This window comes from Prunus dulcis, chromosome 5 (genome assembly GCF_902201215.1).
Source record: "Prunus dulcis chromosome 5, ALMONDv2, whole genome shotgun sequence".
Taxonomy (NCBI): domain Eukaryota; kingdom Viridiplantae; phylum Streptophyta; class Magnoliopsida; order Rosales; family Rosaceae; genus Prunus; species Prunus dulcis.
Genome location: NC_047654.1, coordinates 7,027,649 through 7,051,592, shown reverse-complemented (window position 1 = coordinate 7,051,592; position 23,944 = coordinate 7,027,649). Strand labels below are relative to the sequence as shown.

The following is a 23,944-nucleotide window of genomic DNA, read 5'->3' as shown; positions in this document are numbered from 1 at the left end:
TACGCATGGAAGATGTTTTATGACCTTTTCCAACATATATGCTTCCCTTTGAGATTATAGGCATTTTAGAAAGGCTTATTTACTGTAGTGCCTCTTGAAACAAGAATCAAATCTCATTTTACCCCCTGAAAGTTAAAGTGGCCCAGAGTGACCCCTTGACCAAGGTTTGGTGTTTCACTTTACCCCACACCGTGAATTCTATTAAAAATTCTGTTAAAAATAATGAAGTGGAATGAATGGGACCTACTCTCTTGTTGAAATCTATGTCATGTAAGTGCCAGGTGTGGAAAAAAAAAAATACTTCTCTCTCCCCTTTTCTCTTCTCTCTCCCTATTTCTCTTTGTACCGGAACTCTTCCCCCACCAACCCACTGGAGACAACCACCACTCCTCACCCTACCCCACCCACGACAAAGCCTAGCCCTTGCCCTCTCTCTCTCTCTCTCTCTCTCTCTGGGTCTAGTGAGAAAAAAATAATTCATATGATACAAAATATTCTTTTGGTATTTGGAGACTTTATGGTTCCCAAATCAAATAAAACACGGCAATATACTGATATTCACTGTTTTTGTGGTGAGAATTGAGAAATAAAAAAGTAGAGGCTGAGAAATTTTGGGAGGGGATGATGGGACTCTGATTTTGGGGTAACGAAGGGGAGGGTGTGTGGGAGGGAGTTGTTAGGATAAGGGGTGTGTGTGTGAGAATTTTTAGGATGAGGGAGCAGAGGGGAAGGGGTGGTGAGGAGAAGGGTGAGTGGGGCTGATGGGTTGGGAAGAAGAAGAAGAAGAAGAAGAAGAAGAGAGAAAAGAGAGAGAGAGAGAGAGAGAGAGAGATCATATGATACAACAGACATGGAGCTTTGTGGTACACATTTCAGCAACAGGGAGGGTCTCATTCGTAAATATACTGATATTCACTGTTTTTGTGGTGAGAATTGAGAAATAAAAAAGTAGAGGATGAGAAATTTTGGGAGGGGATGATGGGACTCTGATTTTGGGGTAACGAAGGGGAGGGTGTGTGGGAGGGAGTTGTTAGGATAAGGGGTGTGTGTGTTGAGAATTTTTAGGATGAGGGAGCAGAGGGGAAGGGGTGGTGAGGAGAAGGGTGAGTGGGGCTGATGGGTTGGGAAGAAGAAGAAGAAGAAGAAGAAGAAGAAGAAGAGAGAAAGAGAGAGAGAGAGAGAGAGAGAGAGAGAGAGACACACACACAGAGAGAGAGAGAGAGAGAGATGTTTTAAAAATATTTTATTTTCAATTATAAGAATTATTGTTTATTATTATTTTACAGACATGGAGCTTTGTGGTACACATTTCAGCAACAGGGAGGGTCTCATTCGTGCCATGTCAACATTTTTAACAGAATATTTAACAAAGGTAACGGTGGGGGCAAAGTGAACTACCAAACTTTTGTCAAGGAGGCACTTTGTGTCACTTTAAGTTTTAAGGGGTAAAGTGAGATTTGACCATAGTTTCAGAAACATTACAGTAAATAAGTCTTTTAGAAATAAAATATGTTTTGGAAATAACCTTTTCTCCAACTTTTTCTCCACATTCCTCACATAAAATGGGAGTGTCCTTGTGCGAGTGATGACAATTGGGGGGGACTCATAAGAACACATTTTAATGGGGAATGCTAGCAACCTTCTCTCTAACCTTCTCTTTTGGACCTTCTCCCTTCTCTTCATAACAAGTGTTACTTCCCTTACATTTAAAATAATATCATTAATGCATCACACAATTTAGTTTTTTTTTTTTTTCCAAGTTTACCGTTATTGAATGTATTTACTCTTTTCAATAACAAGGTAGTTTTTTTTTTTTTTTTTTTTTTACAACTGTCTTACTACCTTGTTAAAAAATTAAATAAGAAAATAAAAACTGAAACTTTTTTGTTTGTTTGTTTGTTTTTTTCTTCCAAAGAGGACATATGTTTTGTTAAACACAAAATAATGATGATATCACTTTCATGATAACAATGTCATGAAACAAACTTTATTTAATTTTTTTTAAAATGACGTTTTTTGTTATCTTTTTTTGTTATTTAATTTTTAACAATATGCTAAGGAAATTGTAATAAAATTTGGATAAGTTGAAGGAAATATAAAAGATAATAATACATTTAATAAGGGTAAACTTGGAAAACAAAAACTAACTTGTGTGATGCATTAATGATATTGTTTTATATGTAAGGAAAGTGACACTTGTCATGAGGAGAAGAGAGAATATCCAAAAAAGAAGGTTAGAGAGAAAGTTGCTAGCATTCCTCTTATGTGAGAGTGTGGACATTGGCTAAATGAAGTCCATGTAATTGAAGTCCCACAAATATACTTAAATATTTTGCCATAAACAAATAATAATAAGGGTAGAGTGTGTGTGAATAATAATTCTCAAGAATAAACACAGCTTTGGGTTATCTACTGTAGACGTCCCTGAATTTGGCCCCCAGTTGCAATTGGGTCCCCGATCTTTTTTTTGAGGCAATTAGGTCATCCAACTCTCTCATTCGTTCCAATTGAGTCATTTTGTCACTTTGGCTGTTAATTTGAGGGCTAAAACAGTCCATTTCAATTAAAATATTTAAAAATTTAAAAATTAAAGAAAAAAGAGAAGAAAAAAATTAAATTAAATAAAAAATAAACTTAAAAATCCCTCTCTCTTTTGCTCTGTCTCTCATTCTCTCTTGCAACCTATTCCCCCTCCTTATCCCACCCCCCTCAAAACCCAGATCTTAACCCAACCTGCAACCCACCCCCCATCTCCCAACCTGCAACCCATCTCCCCATCCCGGAATGTCGAATGAAATAGGTCTTGCTTGGTGCTTGCACTAAGTAAGGCGGTCGAAGAAGGCCGCAAGTGAAAGCAACCGATGCTTTGGTCATTTGGTTGACTTCTTATTGCCAGTCCGTGCTTGCTATCATGCTGATAAAAGTAGGGGTTGCTGGTGGGTTGGGGTCGCTCCTCTAGTTGAAGTATCGGGCTCCTTTTTCGTTGCCTAGATTACAACTTCGAAATACCCCAAAAGGGAATTTTGCTATGTTTGGAACCCTATACAAGGAGCTGGCTCTAAGATCTGATCTTATTAATGCTAGAATATGAAAACTATGAGAGAATATTTGTTTGTGGGAATTTTCTGTGTATTCTTCTCCTTGTAGGAGGTCATATTTATAATACAACAAAACCTGAATAGGCAAATAAATAATAAATTCATAAATCCATTTACAGTAGGAAATTAGGAATTAAAGTAAATCAATTACAATTATAATAGGAATTATTGGTGTGTAAGGAAAGTAAGTTAATATCCACAAGTCACGCCAACACTCCCCCTCACGTTGGTGCATAGATGTCGCCAATGCCCAACTGATCCAGTGAATTGTGGAATGCTTTACTGGAAATTGCCTTTGTCAAAATATCTGCCAATTGATCCTCGGATTTCATAAAAGGAAACTGAAACACTTTAGCCACAAGCTTCTGTTTGATGAAGTGTCGATCCACCTCAACATGTTTAGTACGATCATGTTGAACCGGATTCTGTGCAATGGCTATAGCAGCCTTGTTGTCACAAAAGAGATTCATTGTGGATGTAGGTTTATACCAAGTTCAGTAAGCAACTTTCTTAACCAAAGAAGTTCACAAATCCTTTTAGTTATGCCTCTGAACTCGGCTTCTGCACTGGATAAAGCTACTACATTCTGTTTCTTGCTCCTCCATGTCACCAAATTACCTCCCACGAATGTGAAGTAACCCGATGTGGATTTTCTATCTGTTACATTACCTGCCCAATCTGCATCTGAATAACCATCAATATTTAGATGACCATGCTTTGAGAACATAAGTCATTTTCCAGGTGCAGACTTCAAATATCTAAGTATCCGAAGAAATGCATTCATGTGGTCTTCACTTGGAGAGTGCATAAATTGACTGACAACGCTCACTGCATAAGCAATGTATGGTCGAGTATGTGACAAATAGATCAATCTTCCCACTAACCTTTGATATCTTTCTTTGTTAGTTGGAACTTGCTCTGGATATTCTCCAAGATGATGATTCTGAACAATAGGAGTGTCCGCAGGTTTGCAATCTAGCATTCCTATGTCCGTCAACAAGTCGAAGACATATTTCCTTTGAGAGAGAAATATGCCTTGCTGCGATCGAGCCACCTCAATTCCCAAGAAATACTTGAGTCCACCTAGATCCTTCATCTCAAACTCAGTAGCCAAATAGTCTTGTAGCTGTGATATTTCATGTTTATCATTCCCAGTAATAATCATATCATCAACATAGATTATTAATGATGTTACCTTCCCTTTCCGATGTTTCAAGAACAGAGTATGATCTGAGTTGCACTGTTTGAAACCATTGTTCTTCATTGCCATGGTGAACCGTCCAAACCATGCACATGGTGACTGTTTCAATCCATACAATGCTTTTCATAACCTTCAAACTGTTCAAGTCTGAGTAGTATTATATCCAGGAAGAATGTTCATGCACACCTCCTTCTTGAGTTCGCCATGTAGAAAAGCATTCTTTACATCAAACTGGTGTAATGGCCAATCCAAATTAGCTGCAAGGGACAATAAGACTCTGACGGTGTTTAACTTTGCAACTGGTGCAAAAGTTTCTTCATAGTCTATACCATAAGTCTGTGTGTACCCTTTTGCAACAAGTCTTGCCTTGTATCGCTCGATAGATCCATATGCATTATGTTTTATAGTAAACACCCATCTACATCCGATAGTCTTTTTTTCTCGTGGTATAGTCTCCAATGTCCAAGTCTGATTTTTCTCAAGAGCTTTCATCTCCTCTTTTATAGCTTGGACCCACTTAGGATCTTTCAATGCTTCAGAGACCTTGGTTGGAATATGGATGGCAGACAACTGATGCACAAAAGCCTTGAGTGGTTCAGACAGCTTCTTTAATGGATACATGATTTGCAATTGGATACTTGGATGTCTTGCCAATATCAGGTGAATAACGGTTTGGTGGCTTCCCACGATTTTGCCTGAAAGGTAATTGATATCCAGTAGTTTTATCCTCTAAATGCACAAGTCTAGTAGGAGTATTTACATCAAAGATATTCTCAGGAGATTGGTCCGTTGGTACTGTTGAATGAGAGGGGGGTCTTCATCTTGTTGTTCTGAGTTGTCTGTAAGAGTATGACTCGAATCAAAAACATCTTCGCAAGGGTTAGGTGATCGATCGTTGTTTGGCAGAGAGCATTCGCACGTGCTAGACTCGGGACGATCGATTGTTATTGTTTCTTGGCCGAGAGCAATCTTCATGCATAGATGAATATCCTCATTTTCCAAGCTGCTCCAATTGAGCTCTTCACTCGGTATCTCCCCTGAAGAGTAGAATTGGATGCTGGGTCATAGAAGAACATATCTGATTCCAGAAAGGTGACATCCAAAGTGACATAGGTTCGCCGAGTAGGAGGGTGATAACATCGGTAGCCTTTCTGATGAGTGGCATAATCCAAAAAAACACAACGAAGCAAACTTGATCCCCATATGCTAGAATATGAAAACTATGAGAGAATATTTGTTTGTGAGAATTTTCTGTGTATTCTTCTCCTTGTAGAAGGTCATATTTATAATACAACAAAACCTGAATGGGCAAGTAAATAATAAATTCCTAAATCCATTTACAGTAAGAAATCAGGAATTAAAGTAAATCAATTACAATTATAATAGGAATTCTTGGTGTGTAAGGAAAGTAAGTCAATATCCACAAGTCAAGCCAACAATTAATCCCCTTTGTGCATCTGTAAATAGAGCCAAGTAAATCCTATATGGTTTCTACCAATCACAAACTGTTTGATATGGATGTGTATTTGAAACTTGTGAAGATGAAAGTGGGGTTGTTAGGGTTGATGATTGATGAAGAAGGTGGAGTTGGGGTCAATGATGGATGAAGAACCTAAAAGGACGCTTTTACCCTCTTACTTTGATAAATAAATTGACAGAGTTGGACGGTAGGATCCAATTGGAACTATTTATCGAGTTAACGGATGTAATTACCACAAAAAAAAAATTTACGGACCTAATTGCAACTGGAGGCCAAATTCATGTATGTCTACGGTAGATAACCCATTAACAAATAGTGATATGGACCAAACTTGGTTTTAAATGATTTCTTAACTGGAAAAGCTCAAGCACAATAATTAATTAACCATGAAACAACAATAAAATAACATAAGCACCATCATAATTGTTCATTATAAAATGCCAAATCATGCCTCAACTCGAAAGTCGAGAAGCTGCTTCTTCAATTATCACACTGGATTCCTAAAGTAGTTGAGAATTAAAACTAGTACTGCCGCAGTGCAAATTAAAACTAGTATAACTCAAATTTCCATATATTTGTTTGAGTAATATTCTAGCTGACCTCAAGTCCTCAACCCAACAAGTACCATGTTATACTCGAGTGTTTTTTGTTTTTTGTTTTTTTTTTTCTTAGGATGCGTTTGGTATGAGAAGGGAGGTTTGTGGATGGAAAATCAATTGCTTTTCTATGTTTGGGAAGTCTTGGCATGAGAAATAGTTGCTTCTAGCACATGGGAAAAATGGGGGGAAAATGTAACCATCCTCCTCCCCCCTTGAGTTTCATTTTCCCTTCTCATAGGAAATTAGGCCAACATTATATGCGAATTTTCATGACTATTTTGTCATCATTAACAATTTAGAATTACAATATAACATTAAATGTATTCTTTTTATTTAATTTCATATCAGTATAATTGAAAAATTAAACCAACTTTATTTTATATTCATACTCAAACCAAACATGGAAAAGGAAATAAAACGGTATTTCCTAATTACTTTCCTAGCATTATCATGGGTTTTTTACTAACCAAACGAAACCGTAGTATGCCAAGTTGAGATTGATAATTATTAAGAGAGAATGGTAAGGAATTTGCTTCGAGAGAGAGAATCCTTATATAAATTTATTGTCACCTCATAATTTTAGCTCGAGAATTAATGTTAAACTTGACTTACTTTAAACAATAAACACGAAGCGATAACAAATCATGTTAACATTTCTACTTTTCTTCATGTTAATGTTTGTATTGTACATCAACATCACCTACAACATTTTAAAAGATTTACAATCGAAGGAAAACGACATGATCATCATTCCTCTATAAAATCAATTTCTATTGTAAGGTAGTGGTTGGTGCCCATGGCTGATAATCAAATGTTCCATCGGAATTAACATTCTTATCTCCTTAAAACAGTTATAATACTTAATGTCGGTTCATTAATTTAGTTGTCGTATCCTCATAATGCCTCTTTATTATACAAACTCTTTCCAAAAATTTAAAAATGATCTGGCGGTTGGTCGGCATGCAATCAGACGGTGCCAGCGGCTCATAGGGTCCCATGCACATAGGGTTGGCGCCGGCAGTATTGGCCCTTCTTGCATAGCCTGGTATATTTCTAAGCCCTATATATAAAGTTGATGCTCAGAGAATGTGAAGAGCATCCACTAAACTCAAACTAGTTTTTGCTTCTCTTTCTTTTGATTTTCAAGTGAGCAAAAATGGTGAAGTTGGCTTTTGGTAGCTTTGGTGACTCGTTTAGTGTTGGCTCCCTCAAGTCATATCTAGCTGAGTTCATTGCCACCCTTCTTTTTGTGTTTGCTGGTGTTGGATCTGCCATTGCTTACGGTAATCAAGCTTTAAGTATAAGCAATTACGCAAGATGAAGAGTGTCGAAATCGACCTCACACTTGCACTTCCTTACAAGTGTGCGCGAAGAACGCTTTTTTTTATAAATAGATTTACTTATGAAATTACTTATGTAAACCATTTGAATAAAAAGATGTCATGAGTTACAGGTACAAAGAGCAGCTTGCCAAGCAAATGCTTATATTGCAAGACTATAAATCTGAATCATGACAGTCACGCACAAAAGAATAAAATGGCATAGACTAATATGATTATTGCTTAATAGTGTAATTAATTAAAAATTTGTTTCATACATGATATGGTGGAATTTTTATGCAAATAATTCAATGACTATTTGTATGCAGGTAAGCTGACATCAGCAGCCTTGGACCCTGCGGGCCTGGTAGCGGTGGCCATAGCCCATGCATTTGCACTGTTTGTGGGGGTCTCTATTGCTGCAAACATCTCAGGTGGCCATTTGAACCCAGCTGTCACACTTGGATTGGCCATTGGAGGCAACATCACCATCCTCACTGGCATATTCTACTGGATTGCCCAACTCTTGGGCTCCATCGTTGCCAGCTTTCTCCTCAAGTTTGTCACTCAATTGGTATATTTCTTAGATAATCACATGACAATTTACCCAAAGACAACGACCATAATAAAACTCAATCAAATTGGGCCAAATTAAGTTTATTTTATTGTATAAACTCAATCAAATTGGGCCAAATTAAGTTTATTTTATTGTATAAACTAAGTAACATATTCAATCCGATAATATAACATGTTAAATTCCAGTTTCGATATCTCTTAAATTCAGTTTTCTGATTTGGATTTTATGGCTTTGGATTTGGCAGGATGTGCCAACCCATACACTTGCCTCAGGGGTAGGTGCAATTGAGGGAGTGGTATTTGAGATCATCATAACCTTTGCTCTGGTCTACACTGTCTATGCCACAGCTGCTGACCCCAAGAAGGGTTCACTGGGAATCATAGCACCCATTGCAATTGGGTTCATTGTTGGGGCCAACATTCTCGCCGCCGGCCCATTCAGCGGTGGCTCGATGAACCCCGCTCGGTCGTTTGGCCCAGCCGTTGCCAGTGGAGACTTCACCGACAACTGGATCTACTGGGTCGGCCCACTAATTGGTGGTGGGCTGGCCGGGCTCGTCTATGGTGACATTTTCATTGGGTCCTATAGCCCAGTACCCGCGGCTGAAGATTATGCTTAATTTGATATGCTTATGCTTTGGGGTTTCTCTTCTTGTTTGCTTTGTTATTGTTTTTGTTGGCTTTATTGTTGCTTTTGGGTTGAGTACCTACGATTGCACTTATCAATTCCATGAAGAAAAAAAAAAAAAAAAAAAAAAAAAAAAAAAAAGTACTCTGAGCCGTGAATAAGAATTGTACATATACTAAATCAAATGAGTTTTGTGAATTGTGGTGCATCATTTTATGGTTTTACCGCATTTCACATAGTTTTTTAGGGAAAAACTTTAAACTCCTAATCTAGAAATCTCTAATATGGTCACTATAATTTAAATGTTCCAATTACTTTTCGAGTAAGTCCAAATATTTAAAGAAAAGTTTTTTTGTTTTGTTGTTATTGTTGTTGTTGATTTGAAAATAGAAGAAAACGAGAGTTCAATTCTTTATGTATAAAGATAATAGAAAGCTCCCCCGTTTGTTTCTAATTTTTTATTTATTTATATACAAACGATAATAAGAATGTGTGGAATCTAATTTAAAACATAGTACATGAATAAATATTCTTAACGACTTTAACCAAAGCCAATTTCTCCACCATTTAAAGTTATAAACCCTACCAATATTGAATTTCAACTTATGCTTAACCCAGAAAAAAGAATTTCTCACCACAACTGTTTGTATGTCTCTATCTTTGGTGGGTGTGGGTCCAAAATTTGAACAGATATATTAAAGTTGGGAGGCCACTATACTATCCCTGCTTTATTTGATGCAAAGTGCTGTACTTTTTATGTAATGAGAGGATAAATAGCACTACAACTTAGAACGATAGGTTTTAGTCTTCTCTGCTTCCTTTTCCACTCTTTTTCTATGATGTGGACATTGATCTCTTCTGTTGTGTGTAAAGTTAAACCTAATTTGGTGATAAGTCAAGGAGGTTGTAGTGGAAGGTGACAGGACAGCCCATATTTATTCCTTTTGCTTTCTCAGTGTTTCTGTTTCCATATGAATTTGCATTTTGGTTTTACTTTTTATATCAAAATGTCATTGGTTAATCAAATCAATATTCGAACAAGAATGTTATTTGTCTTTATTTTTTGAGAACTGCCTCGAACAAGATTGTTAAACATAGTGAATTATGTTGCACGTGCGGGATCAATGTGAACCGCTTATGCATGTGAGTTTTATAATATATCAATAATTTGTTATTATCTTAGATATAACCAACTGAATAAGTGATGCTAATATTTCTCTAAATACATCTATTCATGCGTATATGAGCAACGGTGAGGTATATTAATTAAAATATGTCTACAAATTTATTGATAAAAATTTATATATTCTATAATCAATTTTCGATATCATTGTGAAAACTCAATGTATTAGTCCGATTGTGCATATAGAAATTTTTTAAAATTTAAAATTAAAATTTGGGGTCACTTTTATGAGTTTCATTTCAACTTTTCTCTCACCAGAAAGACTTTTAAAACTAGTAAACTTCAACCGTATGGTGTTAATGCCTAAGGTAAAGGTCCAATCAGTTTGTGTAACATGTTATAACAAATTTGGGGCGAAATTTTTAGCGAATTGGTTGAAATGATGGCTACTTGATATTATTTCCCTTTTCTAGAGTGCCTTCATTTTAGATTGGCACATTTCGGACAATACTCTCTTGGTTTATGAGATTGCGCATTTCTTGCATAACAAACGGTGAGGAAAGATAGACCTAATTAAGTAAAGCTTTTCTTGAGAAACAATATCTTATTGAAGAAAATTAACAGTTGTTTCAATTCTCAATTAGAATGGCTTGAATAAGAACAAGAGAACTTTTCGACAAAAAAATAACAAGAGAACTCTCATTCCAACAAATGTAACTTTTAGTAGACGAAGCAAAGCGAGCCAAACAGTAAGCAACCCCATTACAATGGGGAGGTACATGAGAGATGCTCGCCCAACATAAAAGAGCCTTAAGAAACCCAAAGGCACCACATATTTTAGAAAACCCCAATCAACTATGTCATCACTATCATACATAAAAGAAAGGAGAAGAATATAAGAGGGAACATATATAGGATACCTTCATGATAATTGATATGTGCCATCCCACAAAATTTCAAAATTTGATAGATTTTGGAATCTTTGGTAGGTAAGAACTAAGAAGTGATCACATATCCATTCAGAAGCTGAGGCTAAGACAATGTAACTAATAAAAAAGCGTTGCTTTTGCTACCAAAAACATAGCTGTCAAGTGGGACATTCTCTAATAAATGTGTAACATAGTTGTCAATTGTGGCACATGTTTTTGTTGGATATCCAAATCCAACCCATACTTCAATATATTAGGTGTCTTGGATGGCAAAGATAGAGCTAATAAGTGATCTATGTCCTCAGCTGAGACATTTGGTATGTGCACAGCAGCCTACCTTGACCATGATGACCAAATCATCGCGTTATTCTCTCCTCACAAACAAGAAGTAATGCAAGTGATCACCTTACCCTTGGCATCCTGCATAACAAAATTCGCAATGTCGCCATTAGGAAGTATTAAGTTCAACATTACGAACTTTTATGGTGCTTTAAACAATGATACGTTGATTCTTTCATTAATTTGACGCTTAATTATCGTGGTTCCCCTTTAAAGTATGGACATATCTCATGTTATTCTCGAAAGTTACAGTAATCTACTTTATCTTTAAGATTGGACGATTATTTCAAAAGTCATGAAATGTTATGCCTTGCGTGAAGGGGTTCAATAGATTTTTCAGTTTGGATACCTAAAGTTCAAGTTAAATGAGACTCTAAACTTTTATTAAAGCAACAAACTTAACCCTGCGTGGCACGCACGCACATTCCTTGTTGGCAGATTTAATGAGCCAATATCAAGAGATTTCATTTAAACATACTTGCCAAAATGTCTAGCACAAGACTATTTTGACATCTGCTCTATTGTTAAACTTGGGCGAAGGTTCACCAACTATTATTTCCGCCATTGTTAAACTTGTTCTATTTGCCAAAACGATGATAAAGTTATTCTAAATGTTAGAAGAGATTTCATGTTCAAATCCTTCATTTTTCGTTCTCGAACGCGGTTTCATTTATTTTTATCCAGAGTCTAATACGGTGTACCAAACAAATCCTTACTCCTTTTTATTTTTTAAAGTCATTATAAAAAAAAAGCAAAAAAAAAGAAAAGAAATTGATCTGAGCCAGTCAAACAAACACTCAACGCGTGGCCCGCAAAAGGCAGCGTAGGGAAAATTCTAGGACCAGGACCTAGGAAGAAGGAAGAAGGAAGGGAATATGAGAGATAAAAAAGAAACGCCCTGCCTCCCAAACCGTCCCCACCGTCCAGTCAACCTTCATGCATGGCTATTGGCCACGGCTGATCCACCACAGAAAAGAAAAAAAAACACAACTTTCGTCCTTTCCTCTAACCTTAACACATTAACATTCATAGTCTAATCCATCCCTTATGGGCTGTTAATCATATTTATAGGCTCTGGTGCTTTTCTGTACGTGCGTTAAGAAACCATTCCCCCCCTTATCCAGGATTGTGTTTTGTCCCCTGTTTGTGTTTCCAAGTTTTCGAGTTTCGTGAATCCTAATTTCATAATTTTCATTTCTTTGTTTTTGGTTCGTAATCCTTTTTTTTTTAATGTAAGCCCGACCCGAATTCATGGGAGCTCAAAGCACTAGGTTCCTGTATGTGTTCGTGTAACATATTCTGTCTCTCACTGTTTCTGTGTGTGGCTGGCTGGCTCTCCTTAATGTGTATATATAAGAGTTTTGTTGGCCAAGAAGAAATGGGTTGATTTGTTCTTTGCATAGAGCTCTCAAGATTGGAAAATTTGGAAGGTTAGCAATCAATCTCTTTCTAATTCTCACTTGGGTTTTTCATTTTTTATGAAGCCTCCATTTCCAAAATCCAAGCCCATTTTACAAAATTCCCAATTGGGTTTTTGTTGTTAATTGTTTCCCAACAGTCTTTTTCTACTACATATGAGAGAGAGCGGTGCTTTATAATATATATATATTTTTTGGGTATGTGGAAGTTTCCAAACTCTGCCGGTACTTTATAATATTTAAGTATGTGTTTTTGGCATTTGGAAGTATTTTGCTTTGTAAAGCAGAACTTGAAAAGTAGTTTTGCTTCAAGAAGGAAGAGGGTGTATGCTTCCAAATTCAATCCAAAACTAACCCTCATTTTTTGGTAATCTGAAGTAGATTTTAGTGTTGCTTTTGTTACACCAGTCTCCATTGCAGTTCACTGACTTTCTTTTGTTTTGGCAGAACAACCAAAACCAATTTGGTAGAAACTTTTTTGTTCTGTTTTTAATGATATCTTAAGTATTTCTACTGTAGTATATGCTAACTTTTACCTTCATTGATATCCACAGGAACAGGCTAAAGCCATCAATTGTGGAAATTTTGAGAGGACCTAAAGGCATATATAACTGACCACCACCAATGATCACAAAGAAGAAAGAAGAAAAGCTTTTCTGATTAATTAGTTAGAACATTTGAAAAAACTGTCTGTAGAAAGACACAACTTGAAATTAAGAAATGGAAAGTGGTTATTTTTCAGCTTGGAAGAGTGCTGGTTCTTTGCATGGGCTACAACATGTAGAGGAAGCTGAGGAGATGAAAATAGTGCCAACCTTGCCTGCAATCCCTCAGCCACAAACACCACAGGAGCCTATGGAGTTTTTGTCAAGGTCATGGAGTCTTTCTGCTTCAGAAATCTCAAAGGCCCTTGCTCAAAAGCAGAAGCAATTTTCTCTTGAAAAAAGTCCTGACAAATTCCCAGAAGCAACTGTTGTGCCACAACTGGTAAGCTAGTCTCCCTTAACTCCAATGAATATATGCATGTGCAGTATTTTCCTAATTTGGTCGTACAATATATTGAATTTTGTTCCCCTTTCTTCAAGGCTTGCTATTGAATTGCCTAAGTATTCATGAAATGAAACTAAGGAGAGGGATAGCTTTTAGATAATGAATTTTGTGCTTATGCTACTTGAAAATAAGTATTTCTTGATACCTTTGTCCTCCACCATAACATTCCATCAATGGTTGTAAGTCTGGGTTTCAGGTTCAGTTCTGGTTTCTAATTGTTCTGATTCTTTCTTGCAGACAGGAAAGATTGTAAAGTCTGTTAATAATCGGAGAACGAAGTCAATGGGCAAATGGTTCCACCATAAGGAGTTCACTAGTAGCACAGTGAAGAAGAAAGATAAGGAAAGGGTAGAAAGAGCACGAGTGCATTCTGCTGTCTCCATTGCAGGAGTTGCTGCAGCCTTGGCAGCTGTAACTGCAGCAGAAAACTCCAGTGGTTCTGGCTCAAAAACGACCATGGCTTTGGCTTTGGCTACAGAGTTGCTGGCATCACATTGCATTGAAATGGCTGAATTAGCCGGAGCTAATCATGACCGTGTGGCATCTGCTGTTAGATCAGCAGTGGACATTCAAAGTCCTGGTGACCTTATGACTCTTACAGCAGCAGCTGCTACAGGTACTTGCTCGTATTTAAAAGTAAACAAAATAAAGCAAAAATTTCAGCTTTCAAATGAAAAGATTCAGAGAATTTGTGAAGAATCATCATAATATGCACAGAAATTTACCAAGTAATGAATTGATTGTTTTGCTTGTTCACTTTTTGCCAATGAGTGACAGTGCATACATATATCAAAAGCACATTGACACGCTCGTCTTCCTGTTGTTTTAAGCCATTGATCATTAAGTAATACAAAGTATTTCTTTAGCTTTGCGAGGGGAATCGGCTTTGAAATCAAGGTTACCGAAAGAAGCAAGAAAGAATGCTGCTATTAGTCCCTATGATCGGGGAATGGTTGAAATTCCTTCAGCTAGTGCTTTTTATAGTCAAGTAGAGGAGCAGGATCCTCCCTGTGTTGGAGAACTACTGCAACTTACAGGAAAAGGTAACTTAATATAACAAGTACAGGATTCATTCATCTATATTAACTATGTGAGAGACCCCGTATGATATAAACAGATTGCGTTGCCTACCACATGGCTTCTAGTAAGGACACGAACTTTGTAATTTCATAAGTTCCGTTGACATTGGAAAGTTTTGTACAGAAATCCAAAACATTAAGTACCAGAAGCTTTAATTCTTGCAGTTCGTAAAAGTTTACGTTAATTAATTCCTCTGTGCTTGTAAACTTGATGTTGCTTCTCTTGAGTCATGAATTCAGTTAAACCTGGAAGTGTCAAATGGACTTAACTAATTCATATGGTTTTGATGAAATTGGTGTATACAGGTGTTTTACAATGGAAACGTGTCTCTGTCTATATCAACAATAAATCTCAGGTAAATAAATTTAGTCGAAGGAATGATCAGGAGAAAGCGTAGGATAGAAAAATTGAGTTTCTGACTTTTATCTTTGTCTTTTCAGGTTATAGTTAAACTCAAGCGTAAACATGTTGGAGGAGCATTCTCCAAGAAAAATAAAAGTAAGCTGATTGACTTTTTTAACAAATTGTGTGTTCTATTTACACTACTATTCTTTCTTCATTCCTCTCTGATTTTGGAAACTAGTCAGCACTGTTCTTAGAAATTTTGTTGACCGATATATTTTTTAGCAAGCATTTCTCATCTCTGAATGTACATGTGTTAGGTGTTGTTTATGGAGTCTGTGATGAGACTTCTGCTTGGCCGTATAAGAAAGAAAGGGAAATTTCAGAAGAGGTCTATTTCGGGCTCAAAACTGGACAGGGTCTACTAGAGTTCAAGTGCAAGAACAAGGTTCATAAGCAGAAATGGGTTGATGGGATCAAAAATCTTCTTCGTCGAGTCAACTACTTTGAAGAAACTGAGCACTCTCTGGGATTTTTAAATATCAGTAATAGTATATGAGTCACTTCAGCACTTGTGTATATGAGTCCAAGCATAGGACAGATAAGACCTTTGATAATGCAAATGCAATATACTTCTATTACAAGTAAGAAGATTTATACAAGGAATCGAAGACATTAGGGAACGATACGATTTTCTGTTCTTATACGCTACAAGATATGCGAATTTCGTGGTCACGTATGAATGCTTGTGCATAGTGCCATGAGAAGTTTTGTGTGTGTTCTATGAAAGTCAGATTCCAAACTCAGATTTTGTATTAGCCAGAAACTTTATTTCATGTCTACGATAAAGTAACATCAGTTGGGACGAGTTTGAAAGATACTTTCTCAACCAGTATTTTCCTACCGCTTTTAAACAAACTAAGATCTAGGAATTGTTCTCATGAAAAAAAAAAAAGATCTAGGAATTGTTCACCCTTGAACAAGGCAAGATGACGGATAGCAAAGTTCACTGACCTAGTACGCTTTGCACCTACCTTAATGGCGGACGAAGAAATGAAGTCGACGAGGTTTCGACAAGGCCTCGGGGACGATATTTGCCGACATGTGACAGCTCAAGGAGATCAAACATACCAAGAGATGGTGAATAATGAAGAAAGTTGAGGTTCCACCCCAAAACCAATTGGCAATGGGGGGAGTAACCCAACTCCTTATAAGCCCTTGTTAGGTAAGACTATCTCTTAAGCCAGAGAAGAAACCTACACTCGGGGAGAGTTGAGGATCGAAGAAGAAACAATTCCAAGAAAATGAGCTTTGGGGAAAAGAAAGATGAAGGTTCTAGTAGCAAGGGACCAACTCCAAAGAAGAACCGTACCACTACCTGCAATGCGTGTGGCGAAGAAGGCCACATTAGACCTAACTGTCCACATCGGAATCAAGCTGGTGGAACAAATGCACCACGACAACAGTCGCTGAGAAACGACACCAGAAACCAGGCTGCTCGGCCTGCTCAATAAGCACCACCAAGAGGAAACCAGACAGGACCAAGTAGGAGACCTGAAAATCCACAACCAGGAAGGAATGGAGGACGAGTGTTCGTCGTGGCAGGAAGGCAGGGACAAAGAAGAAGGAATTGCTCTTGACAGTACGATTATTTTATCCAACACTCAAGTTAAGCTTTTGGTTGATACTGGTGCATCATATTCCTTTATTTCTGAGTGGTCAGCCAAAATTTTAGGACTAACCAGTAAGATGTTGGATAGAATATTAGTATTAACTGTTCCTTTGGGTGGAAATGCTAATGTGGATTCCATTTACCTCTTAAAACAAGCCCAACCCCAAAGGGAACAGTTAATGCTAATATTCTATCCAATCAGTCTATGCAACACTTGGTACAAGATTTTGTCCAAGCTACTTGCCAACCGGTTAAAGTCTCTCATGCCTCACCTTGTTTCTGATTCCCAAAATGCCTTCTTGGCTGACCGTTAGATTCATGATAATGTGATTGTAGCTCATGAAGCCTTTCATTATCTTAAGCTCAAGAGAGCAGGTCACAAGTATGCAAGTATGAAGTGGGAATTAAAATTGACATGAACAAGGCTTATGATAGGGTGGAGTGAGATTTTCTTGAAGCTCTGTTACAAAAGCTTGGTTTCCAGATAGGATGGATCAGATTGGTTATGTTGTGTATTAGAACCGTCTCTTTCTTTGTCTTAGTGAATGGTCAACCTGGTTCATCCTTCCTGCCATCGAACACACTCTATTTCTTTGCCCCTGGGCTCAAGCTGTGTGGTTTGGATCTCCAATGACGTTAAGAATTGATACTCAAAGCTTTAACACTCTAGATGTTTGGCTGAATAATATTCTGGACTTGAGAACAGAATAAAAAATGGAAAAGCATGATCTGCTCACTATGCTAAGCTTTTTTCTTTGGGAAATATGGAAGACCAGATGCAAAGCTATCATGGAAGGTTGTAGAATTGATCCATGCAAAGTGGTTGAAACAGCAAGTAAGGCAAAGGTGGAATTTTAGAAAGTGTGGCAAGGTAATGCAAATAGTGTAACGAGCCGTTCCCCTTCAATTGGCGAGGTTTGCTCGTGGGAGCCGCCGCCTATGGGTTTTGTTAAAGTTAATATTGATGGGAGTTGGCAAAAGCAATGGTAGAAAAGCTGGTGTTGGAGTGGTTATTCGAAATTCAGTTGGGGAGTTTCTAGGAGGCTTGGCTGCATCACGAGTGGGTCACTCTGCTCTTGAGGTGGAGGCTGAAGCAGCTGTCATGGGGCTGGAGCTTACGGCCAATCTTGGCTATAGTGATGTCTACGTGAAATCTGACTCAAAGACCCTTGTGGATGGGATCAATGGGGATATAAGGAACCGTGCTTGGACTATCAGGCCTTCTATTGAGGTTATCTAGCATAGAGCTGATCAGCTCAGAAGTGTTTTTTGGCATTGGGTTCAAAGGAGTTCAAATCGAGCAGCTCATGAGGCTGCAGCGATAGCTTGCCGAGTAGTGGAGCTGGAAAGCTAGGTTACTCAACCACTGTTGTCTCTCTTACATGTTTTGGTGTTTGATGGTCTTCTAGGTCCTCCTTAGTTGGAGTTTTCCTTCTTTTGCTGGATTGTAGCGATTCAGATGAAGGAGATTCTCTAGTTGTCTCAGTTTCTGCTTTCTGTGTATTTCCTTGCAGTTGCCTTTTGGCTTGGAATCCAATTCATGGTTGACCCAAAAAAAAAAAAAAAAAAAAAACCCCAAAACTCCGTAAAAATAGCCAAAACATTCAATAGGGTATCAAAGTAATTTAATAATCAAAATTAAATTCAATATGGCAAGTTGTCATTTTTTGAGGTTTTTTTTGGGTTTGTTTATAGAAATGAAATGGTTTAGAGTTTATCTATATTATTAGTAGGGGTGGACACGGTTCGGGTTGGACCGATTTTTGCCTCACATTAGAACTGATCCAGTACTATTCATCCAGTTTGGTTCGGTTCGATATTAATAAAAAATTTCAAAAACTATTCGATTCGGGTTGAACTGGTTCCTGTCCGATTTCAATTCCGGTTCAATTTTGAACCGGATTATAAAAATTATTATTTAATACTGAAATATTATTATTTTTACTTGAAAATTAACAAATTATTCAATTTCATATAAAAATAAATATTTAAGTTATGAAATTAAAAATATAGCATTAAATATAAATATATATTAAAATGATTTTTTTTTTTAATTTGACCGGTTTGGTTCGGCCCGGTCCGATTTTTGAAGACATGGAATCGAATTCAAAATCAGTCTGGTTCGATTTTTGACCAATTGTTGACTTTTTGGTCAACTCAATTTTTTTTCGGTGCAGTTCGGCTCGGATTTCCTGTTCGTCAGTTTGAGTGCCCACCCTTAATTATTAGTGCTATGAATGGATATATGACTAAATATTTCTTTAAAAACCCAAAATTTTCTTCTCTCTCCCTCACGAATCTGCCTCTCTCCTCCTTCATGAGCAGCCAACTACAGATGGAGATATCTCCGCCGTCCGGCCACCAAAAATAGTGCCACAACTTGCAAACTCTTCACCTCTCTCTCCTCTTTCCATACATACCCATATCTAGCCTTGATTCCAAGCGATTAAATTAGAAATTCGAGCCAAAGTGAAGCCCAAAACAAGCTGTTTCGAAACCGAAACTTTCGAGGGTTTTTCCGACCAACTCCCGCCACCTTTGACCGTGCTATCACATCCAAACCACTCCCAATAGAAGCAAGCATATCAGCAGCAAAGTTACATTCCCTGAAGGCATGTTCAATGCGACACACCCCACCCGTCATGAGGGCTTTACAACAAGAGATAAGGCTAAAGAGGAGTAACGGATCACAACTAGAAGCATTCACCAACACAACAACCAATTGAGAGTCGGATTCCACAATCCATGGAAAATAGTTGGAATTGCTAGCAAGCCTCAAACCATAAAGAATGGCCCACACTTCCGCCTCTAACACAGAACCAAGCCCAATATTAGCAGAAAATCCACCACACCAGTCACCATTAGAATTTCTGATTAACTAAAGTGAAAACTAACGGGAGTGGGAATGAGAGAGGAGGATAGGAGGGAGAAGAAATAACAAAAGTGAAAACAATAACTAAAAAATGAAATTTATTTGAAATTGTTTTCACTTTTGTTACTCCGCCCCCTCCCATCTTCCCTCTCAATACTATCTCCAATCTCAATCTCACACTTCCATCCTCCATCTTTTTCCTCTATACTCTAGCACAAAAAATGAAAACTAAAATTGAAATTGAAATGGTTATCAAGCATGTCCTTAGAATTTTAAAAAAGAAACATGTAGATCAATAAATAAAAGAGAAACAGAGAGGGAGAGGGAGAGGGAGAGAGGGGGGCCTAGGTTGATGCTTGGATTGGGAGGAGACAGAGAAAGAGGGTGGTGATTACGGCACATGGTGGTTGGGCTGGTGGCTACGATAGGGGAGGGGGTTGAGTGTGTACTGGACAAAACATAGAGGACGACATTGATCGCCAAAAACAAAAATGATTAAAATTAAGTATTTCGCAGATTTCAAGGGCTATTTGTGATAAAAACCTTGACAAGATTAGGTACATTATTATTGAGCACACAAAAACAAAAAAAATATAGGAAACCAGGTTGAGCCAAAAACATTCAGAAACCAACTTTGTTAAACCAGGTAAAAAGACGTACTCAAAGACGTTAAACATCATATATAGGATTTAGAAGCAAAATTTTGAGGCATCAAGCTTCTGCAGGACTCCGTACATCACATGGACAAAAGAAGAAAACCTCCAAAAGCATACCAAACAATTGTTCCTGCATACAAGAAGTTCAGAAATCCAACCATTTGGTGAAGTAGACACAAGTCCTTGGGGAAATAATACCGTCTGGTGTACATTGACTCATCCGTGGACAAACTCCACATGGAATGGAAGCCATGGCCCCTACTTTGGGTTCCCGTTTACTACCTCCCTTGCTTGTGGATTTATAGCAAACTTTCCCAACTGGAAACGAACCAAACTCCCCCATCCCAGTGCTCTTCACTTCCGTGACTCGTTTGTCCAAAACCAAAACCCTCATAATCTCCTCAATTTGCTGTTTTGTGAACGAAGTTTTGAATATTCCGCTCTTTTTAACTTCATCTGAAATTCCCTCCAAGGTAGCAACCTTGAGCTGATATATGATCTTTGCAAACCCATCTTTTACACAGGATATGTAATATTTATCGAGGGTTCCATTAGAATACCAATCCCCGCCAGTTAACTCCTTGGAGGGCTCAAACTCTGCAGCCATATAATGCTTTCTCCCCTTGCTTTGGACATTCACAACCTCTTTTATCAGGTTCTTGGCTTGGAGTGATTTTATGGATTTGCCAACCAGATTGTCTGGGAGGTTCGCTTCTTTCTTCATGTCTCGTGTCCAAATTCCCATATCTTGCTTGCTTCGGATTACACTATATACGATTTTCTCATGCTCTGTCAAAGACTCCGACGGAGAACTAGAGTCTGGCTGTTTCCGTTTGAGTGCTGAAGGTCTGCTCATCTTATGATCCTGTCGAGGGGTAAAGAAAACAACAGAAGAAACTTTATTGACGCTTACATCACAAAGCTCTATGACTTGTTTATTTCTGAGATGTTAACAAATTAAATCATTACTTTCTATGGGATAAGATACAACAAACATAAAATCCGAAAATGTATTCACTTAAATTAGAAAGACTACTTTTGGTGGCAGAGAAACAGGAAAAGATAGCACACAAAAACACTCAAACAAGTTAATATCCTTCTGTTTATAGCCGTAATTTATTAGGAAAAGTCTAGTATTGTTTATCCTATAAATATATTTTATTCAATAGAGCTTTCTGTGCTGTGCAGAGCTTGGATAGTTTCTCCCAGCTGCTTGAAAGAAAGCTTTCGTCAAGGAAGATATGTGGGTGAGTTGAATTGACTATGGTTTTGTTGTATTAGTAACACCTTAAGCTTTTTTTTTTCTTTTCCCATTGTTGGATTTCTTTTTTTCAGATGAATCATCTTACATATTAGATGACAGAGAATATGCGCTCAAATATAGAACTGAGTTAAGAGGTGCAGTTCTCAGAGCGAAAGCAAGTCCCCAAGGCTTGCTTAAAGGCTATGATGTATACATAGCAGCTCATGTTCAACCCACTGCTAGGATGTTATCTTCCATTTTCAGGTCTGCTGGAGGAAATGTAAGTTCCTCACTGAATGTAAATATTGGATAAGCATGCTTGCGATTGAAAATGTGAACATTGTAATGGTCTAGGGGAATGACATCTTGCATTTTGTATGTCATACTTGTAAAATGAGCAAATGAAACCTACCAAACTGGCAGGATTAATATATTCATACAAAATACATGCAAAATTACCTGAGAGATTGGCGGTGGATAGAGGCGGCCAGAGGGATTCGCGGTCGCTGATGCGGGTCTGAGAAGGTGACAGTCGCCGTCGCGATGTGGGTGAGAGCGAGAGAGAGAGAAGAGAAGAGAGGAGAGCAGAGTGACTGAGAGCAAGCGCGCGCGCGAGAGAGAGAGAGAGAGGAGATAGAGAGAGCAGGGCGACGTCGCCGCCGATTTGGTGAGGGGGAAGAGAGAGACAGAGGCCGCGCGAGTGAGAGAAGGTGAGGGATACTGAAAAAAATTATGAGAGCGCTTCTATCTAGTGCGAGCAAACCCACCATAAATTCTTCCCTGGACCAATCATTCAACGCCATGTGTCACATACATATATAATTAAATACTAGGTGGTTCGGGTCAGGTCCAACGATTGAAATTTTTTTACCCGACGCCTGAACCGATCTCAATCGAGTCGGGTCGGTTCTTGACGTTGACTCCTTTTTTTTCTTTTCAAATAATCAAATTTTCGGGTTGGTTATGTCGATTTAATCAATTTATTGGTTTTTATGCCCACCCCTAAGAGCAACTCCAACAGCAAGCCCAGCCAGAGGCTGGGGGGAGAAAAAAAAAAAAAACCCAATTCCAGCGAGGAACCCAAGTTCGGGTTGGGAGTGGGACCATGAAGTCGGGCTGGCCCTCAGGCCAGTTTAGCTCGAGCTCAAGCCCGAGGGCTGGGCTGATGTCATTACTGACGCCACGGAGTGGGACCCATGAAGTCGGGCTGGCCCTCAGGCCAGTTTAGCCCGAGCTCAAGCCCGAGGGCTGGGCTGATGTCATTACTGATGCCAGGCTGGCGTCAGCCCACTCATTTGAATTTTTTTTTCTGTTGCCATGTGGCGTTGTCTGGGCTCTCCAATCGGATTTTTTTTCCTCCAACGGTAGCCAATTTTTTTGCAATAAAATACTGAATTTTTTTTAAAAAAAATACCCAAAATTTATTGAATTTTTTTATATAAATACTAGAAATTTTTTTTAAAAAATTTATATGAAATTTGAATTGAAAATTTTATCCGATTATGAGATATGAATAGTATTGACACGTAGGAACCCGAAAATCTTATCCGAAAATATTATCCAAATTAATTATTGAGGTAAAAAAATTTGTGAAAAAAAAAGAAAGAATAGTAATTGCCCTTTGCCATGAGAACTGGTGAAAACACAAAATACTATTTACAAGGGCAACCACTATTCACCTCAATAGTGGCTGTCCTAACTCCCCCCTTGCCATGGCTAAGAGCAAATGGGTGGAGTTGCTCTAAGAGCATGTCCACCCCAAAAGGCAAAGGCAAAGGCAAAGGCTGCTACTATTCATGTGAATAGTGGTACCCTTGCCTTTTTTGGTTCCACCCCAAAAGGCTAGGGCAAGGACAAGGAAAAAAAAAAAAAAAAGCAACAAAATATAAACAATTTAGAAATTGAGTTATGTATTTATAGGGAAAACATCCATAATTTTTTGGTTTTTTTTTTTAAAAAAAAAAATTGAATTTTTTTCGATTTTTTTTGCTCTCTGACATCACCCCCTTCGGGCTGAATTCCAGGCAAGATCTGCCTTTGGGCTTGCCCGGGCTGGTGGGACCCAAAGCTTACCTGGGCTTCTTCTCCTGCGCTGGAGGTCCAAACCCCACTTGGGGGGCCTCTTGCCATGGCAAAATGGGCTGCAGTGGAGGTGGCCTAAAGAAGAAAAGCTTTTTTGATTAATTAGAACATTTTTGTTGATAGGGAGACTGGTTTTGTTGGACGAGGGTCCTAACTCGGGTCAGGACCTGGAAGTACTTTGGGCTGTTGGGTTGAATCGATCTTCCAGGATAACCTGCACACTTCAAGCAGCTAGAC

At 38.1% G+C, this 23,944-nt stretch overlaps 3 protein-coding genes across 5 annotated transcripts; 2 read left to right on the top strand and 1 right to left on the bottom strand.

The window, feature by feature from the left end:
- Positions 1 to 7,486: 7,486 nt before the first annotated feature.
- Positions 7,487 to 9,043, top strand: LOC117627060 (probable aquaporin TIP-type). The gene is made up of 3 exons (XM_034358950.1): positions 7,487 to 7,661; positions 8,027 to 8,271; positions 8,519 to 9,043. The coding sequence occupies exons 1-3, from the start codon at positions 7,535 to 7,537 to the stop codon at positions 8,891 to 8,893; spliced, it is 747 nt and encodes a 248-aa protein (XP_034214841.1). The 5' UTR covers positions 7,487 to 7,534; the 3' UTR covers positions 8,894 to 9,043.
- Positions 9,044 to 12,121: 3,078 nt separating this feature from the next.
- On the top strand, positions 12,122 to 16,000 carry LOC117627058 (VAN3-binding protein-like). 3 transcript variants are annotated; one of them, XM_034358945.1, is made up of 7 exons: positions 12,122 to 12,722; positions 13,265 to 13,697; positions 13,998 to 14,376; positions 14,627 to 14,803; positions 15,146 to 15,195; positions 15,281 to 15,338; positions 15,503 to 16,000. In XM_034358945.1, exons 2-7 carry the CDS (start codon positions 13,431 to 13,433, stop codon positions 15,739 to 15,741), a joined length of 1,170 nt encoding a protein of 389 aa, XP_034214836.1. In that variant the 5' UTR covers positions 12,122 to 12,722; positions 13,265 to 13,430; the 3' UTR covers positions 15,742 to 16,000. The 3 variants fall into 3 exon arrangements, with proteins under 3 accessions (XP_034214836.1, XP_034214837.1, XP_034214838.1); XM_034358946.1 differs by lacking the exon at positions 12,122 to 12,722 and adding an exon at positions 12,951 to 13,077; XM_034358947.1 differs by lacking the exon at positions 12,122 to 12,722 and adding an exon at positions 13,060 to 13,176.
- Positions 16,001 to 20,270: 4,270 nt separating this feature from the next.
- Positions 20,271 to 22,314, bottom strand: LOC117627061 (DNA-directed RNA polymerase III subunit rpc6-like). Its single transcript, XM_034358951.1, has 2 exons — positions 22,085 to 22,314; positions 20,271 to 21,247 (listed from the first exon to the last, which is right to left on the bottom strand). The coding sequence occupies exon 2, from the start codon at positions 21,236 to 21,238 to the stop codon at positions 20,528 to 20,530; it is 711 nt and encodes a 236-aa protein (XP_034214842.1). The 5' UTR covers positions 21,239 to 21,247; positions 22,085 to 22,314; the 3' UTR covers positions 20,271 to 20,527.
- Between the last annotated feature and the right edge of the window lie 1,630 nt (positions 22,315 to 23,944).

Coding starts and splice junctions, on each gene's coding strand:
- LOC117627061 (XM_034358951.1), bottom strand. CDS start 21,238: ATGAGCAGACCTTCAGCACTCAAACGGAAACAGCCAGACTCTAGTTCT.
- LOC117627058 (XM_034358945.1), top strand. CDS start 13,431: ATGGAAAGTGGTTATTTTTCAGCTTGGAAGAGTGCTGGTTCTTTGCAT. Junction 13,698..13,997: donor CAACTGTTGTGCCACAACTG/GTAAGCTAGTCT, acceptor TCTTTCTTGCAG/ACAGGAAAGATTGTAAAGTC. Junction 15,339..15,502: donor ATTCTCCAAGAAAAATAAAA/GTAAGCTGATTG, acceptor TACATGTGTTAG/GTGTTGTTTATGGAGTCTGT.
- LOC117627060 (XM_034358950.1), top strand. CDS start 7,535: ATGGTGAAGTTGGCTTTTGGTAGCTTTGGTGACTCGTTTAGTGTTGGC. Junction 7,662..8,026: donor TGGATCTGCCATTGCTTACG/GTAATCAAGCTT, acceptor ATTTGTATGCAG/GTAAGCTGACATCAGCAGCC. Junction 8,272..8,518: donor TCAAGTTTGTCACTCAATTG/GTATATTTCTTA, acceptor TGGATTTGGCAG/GATGTGCCAACCCATACACT.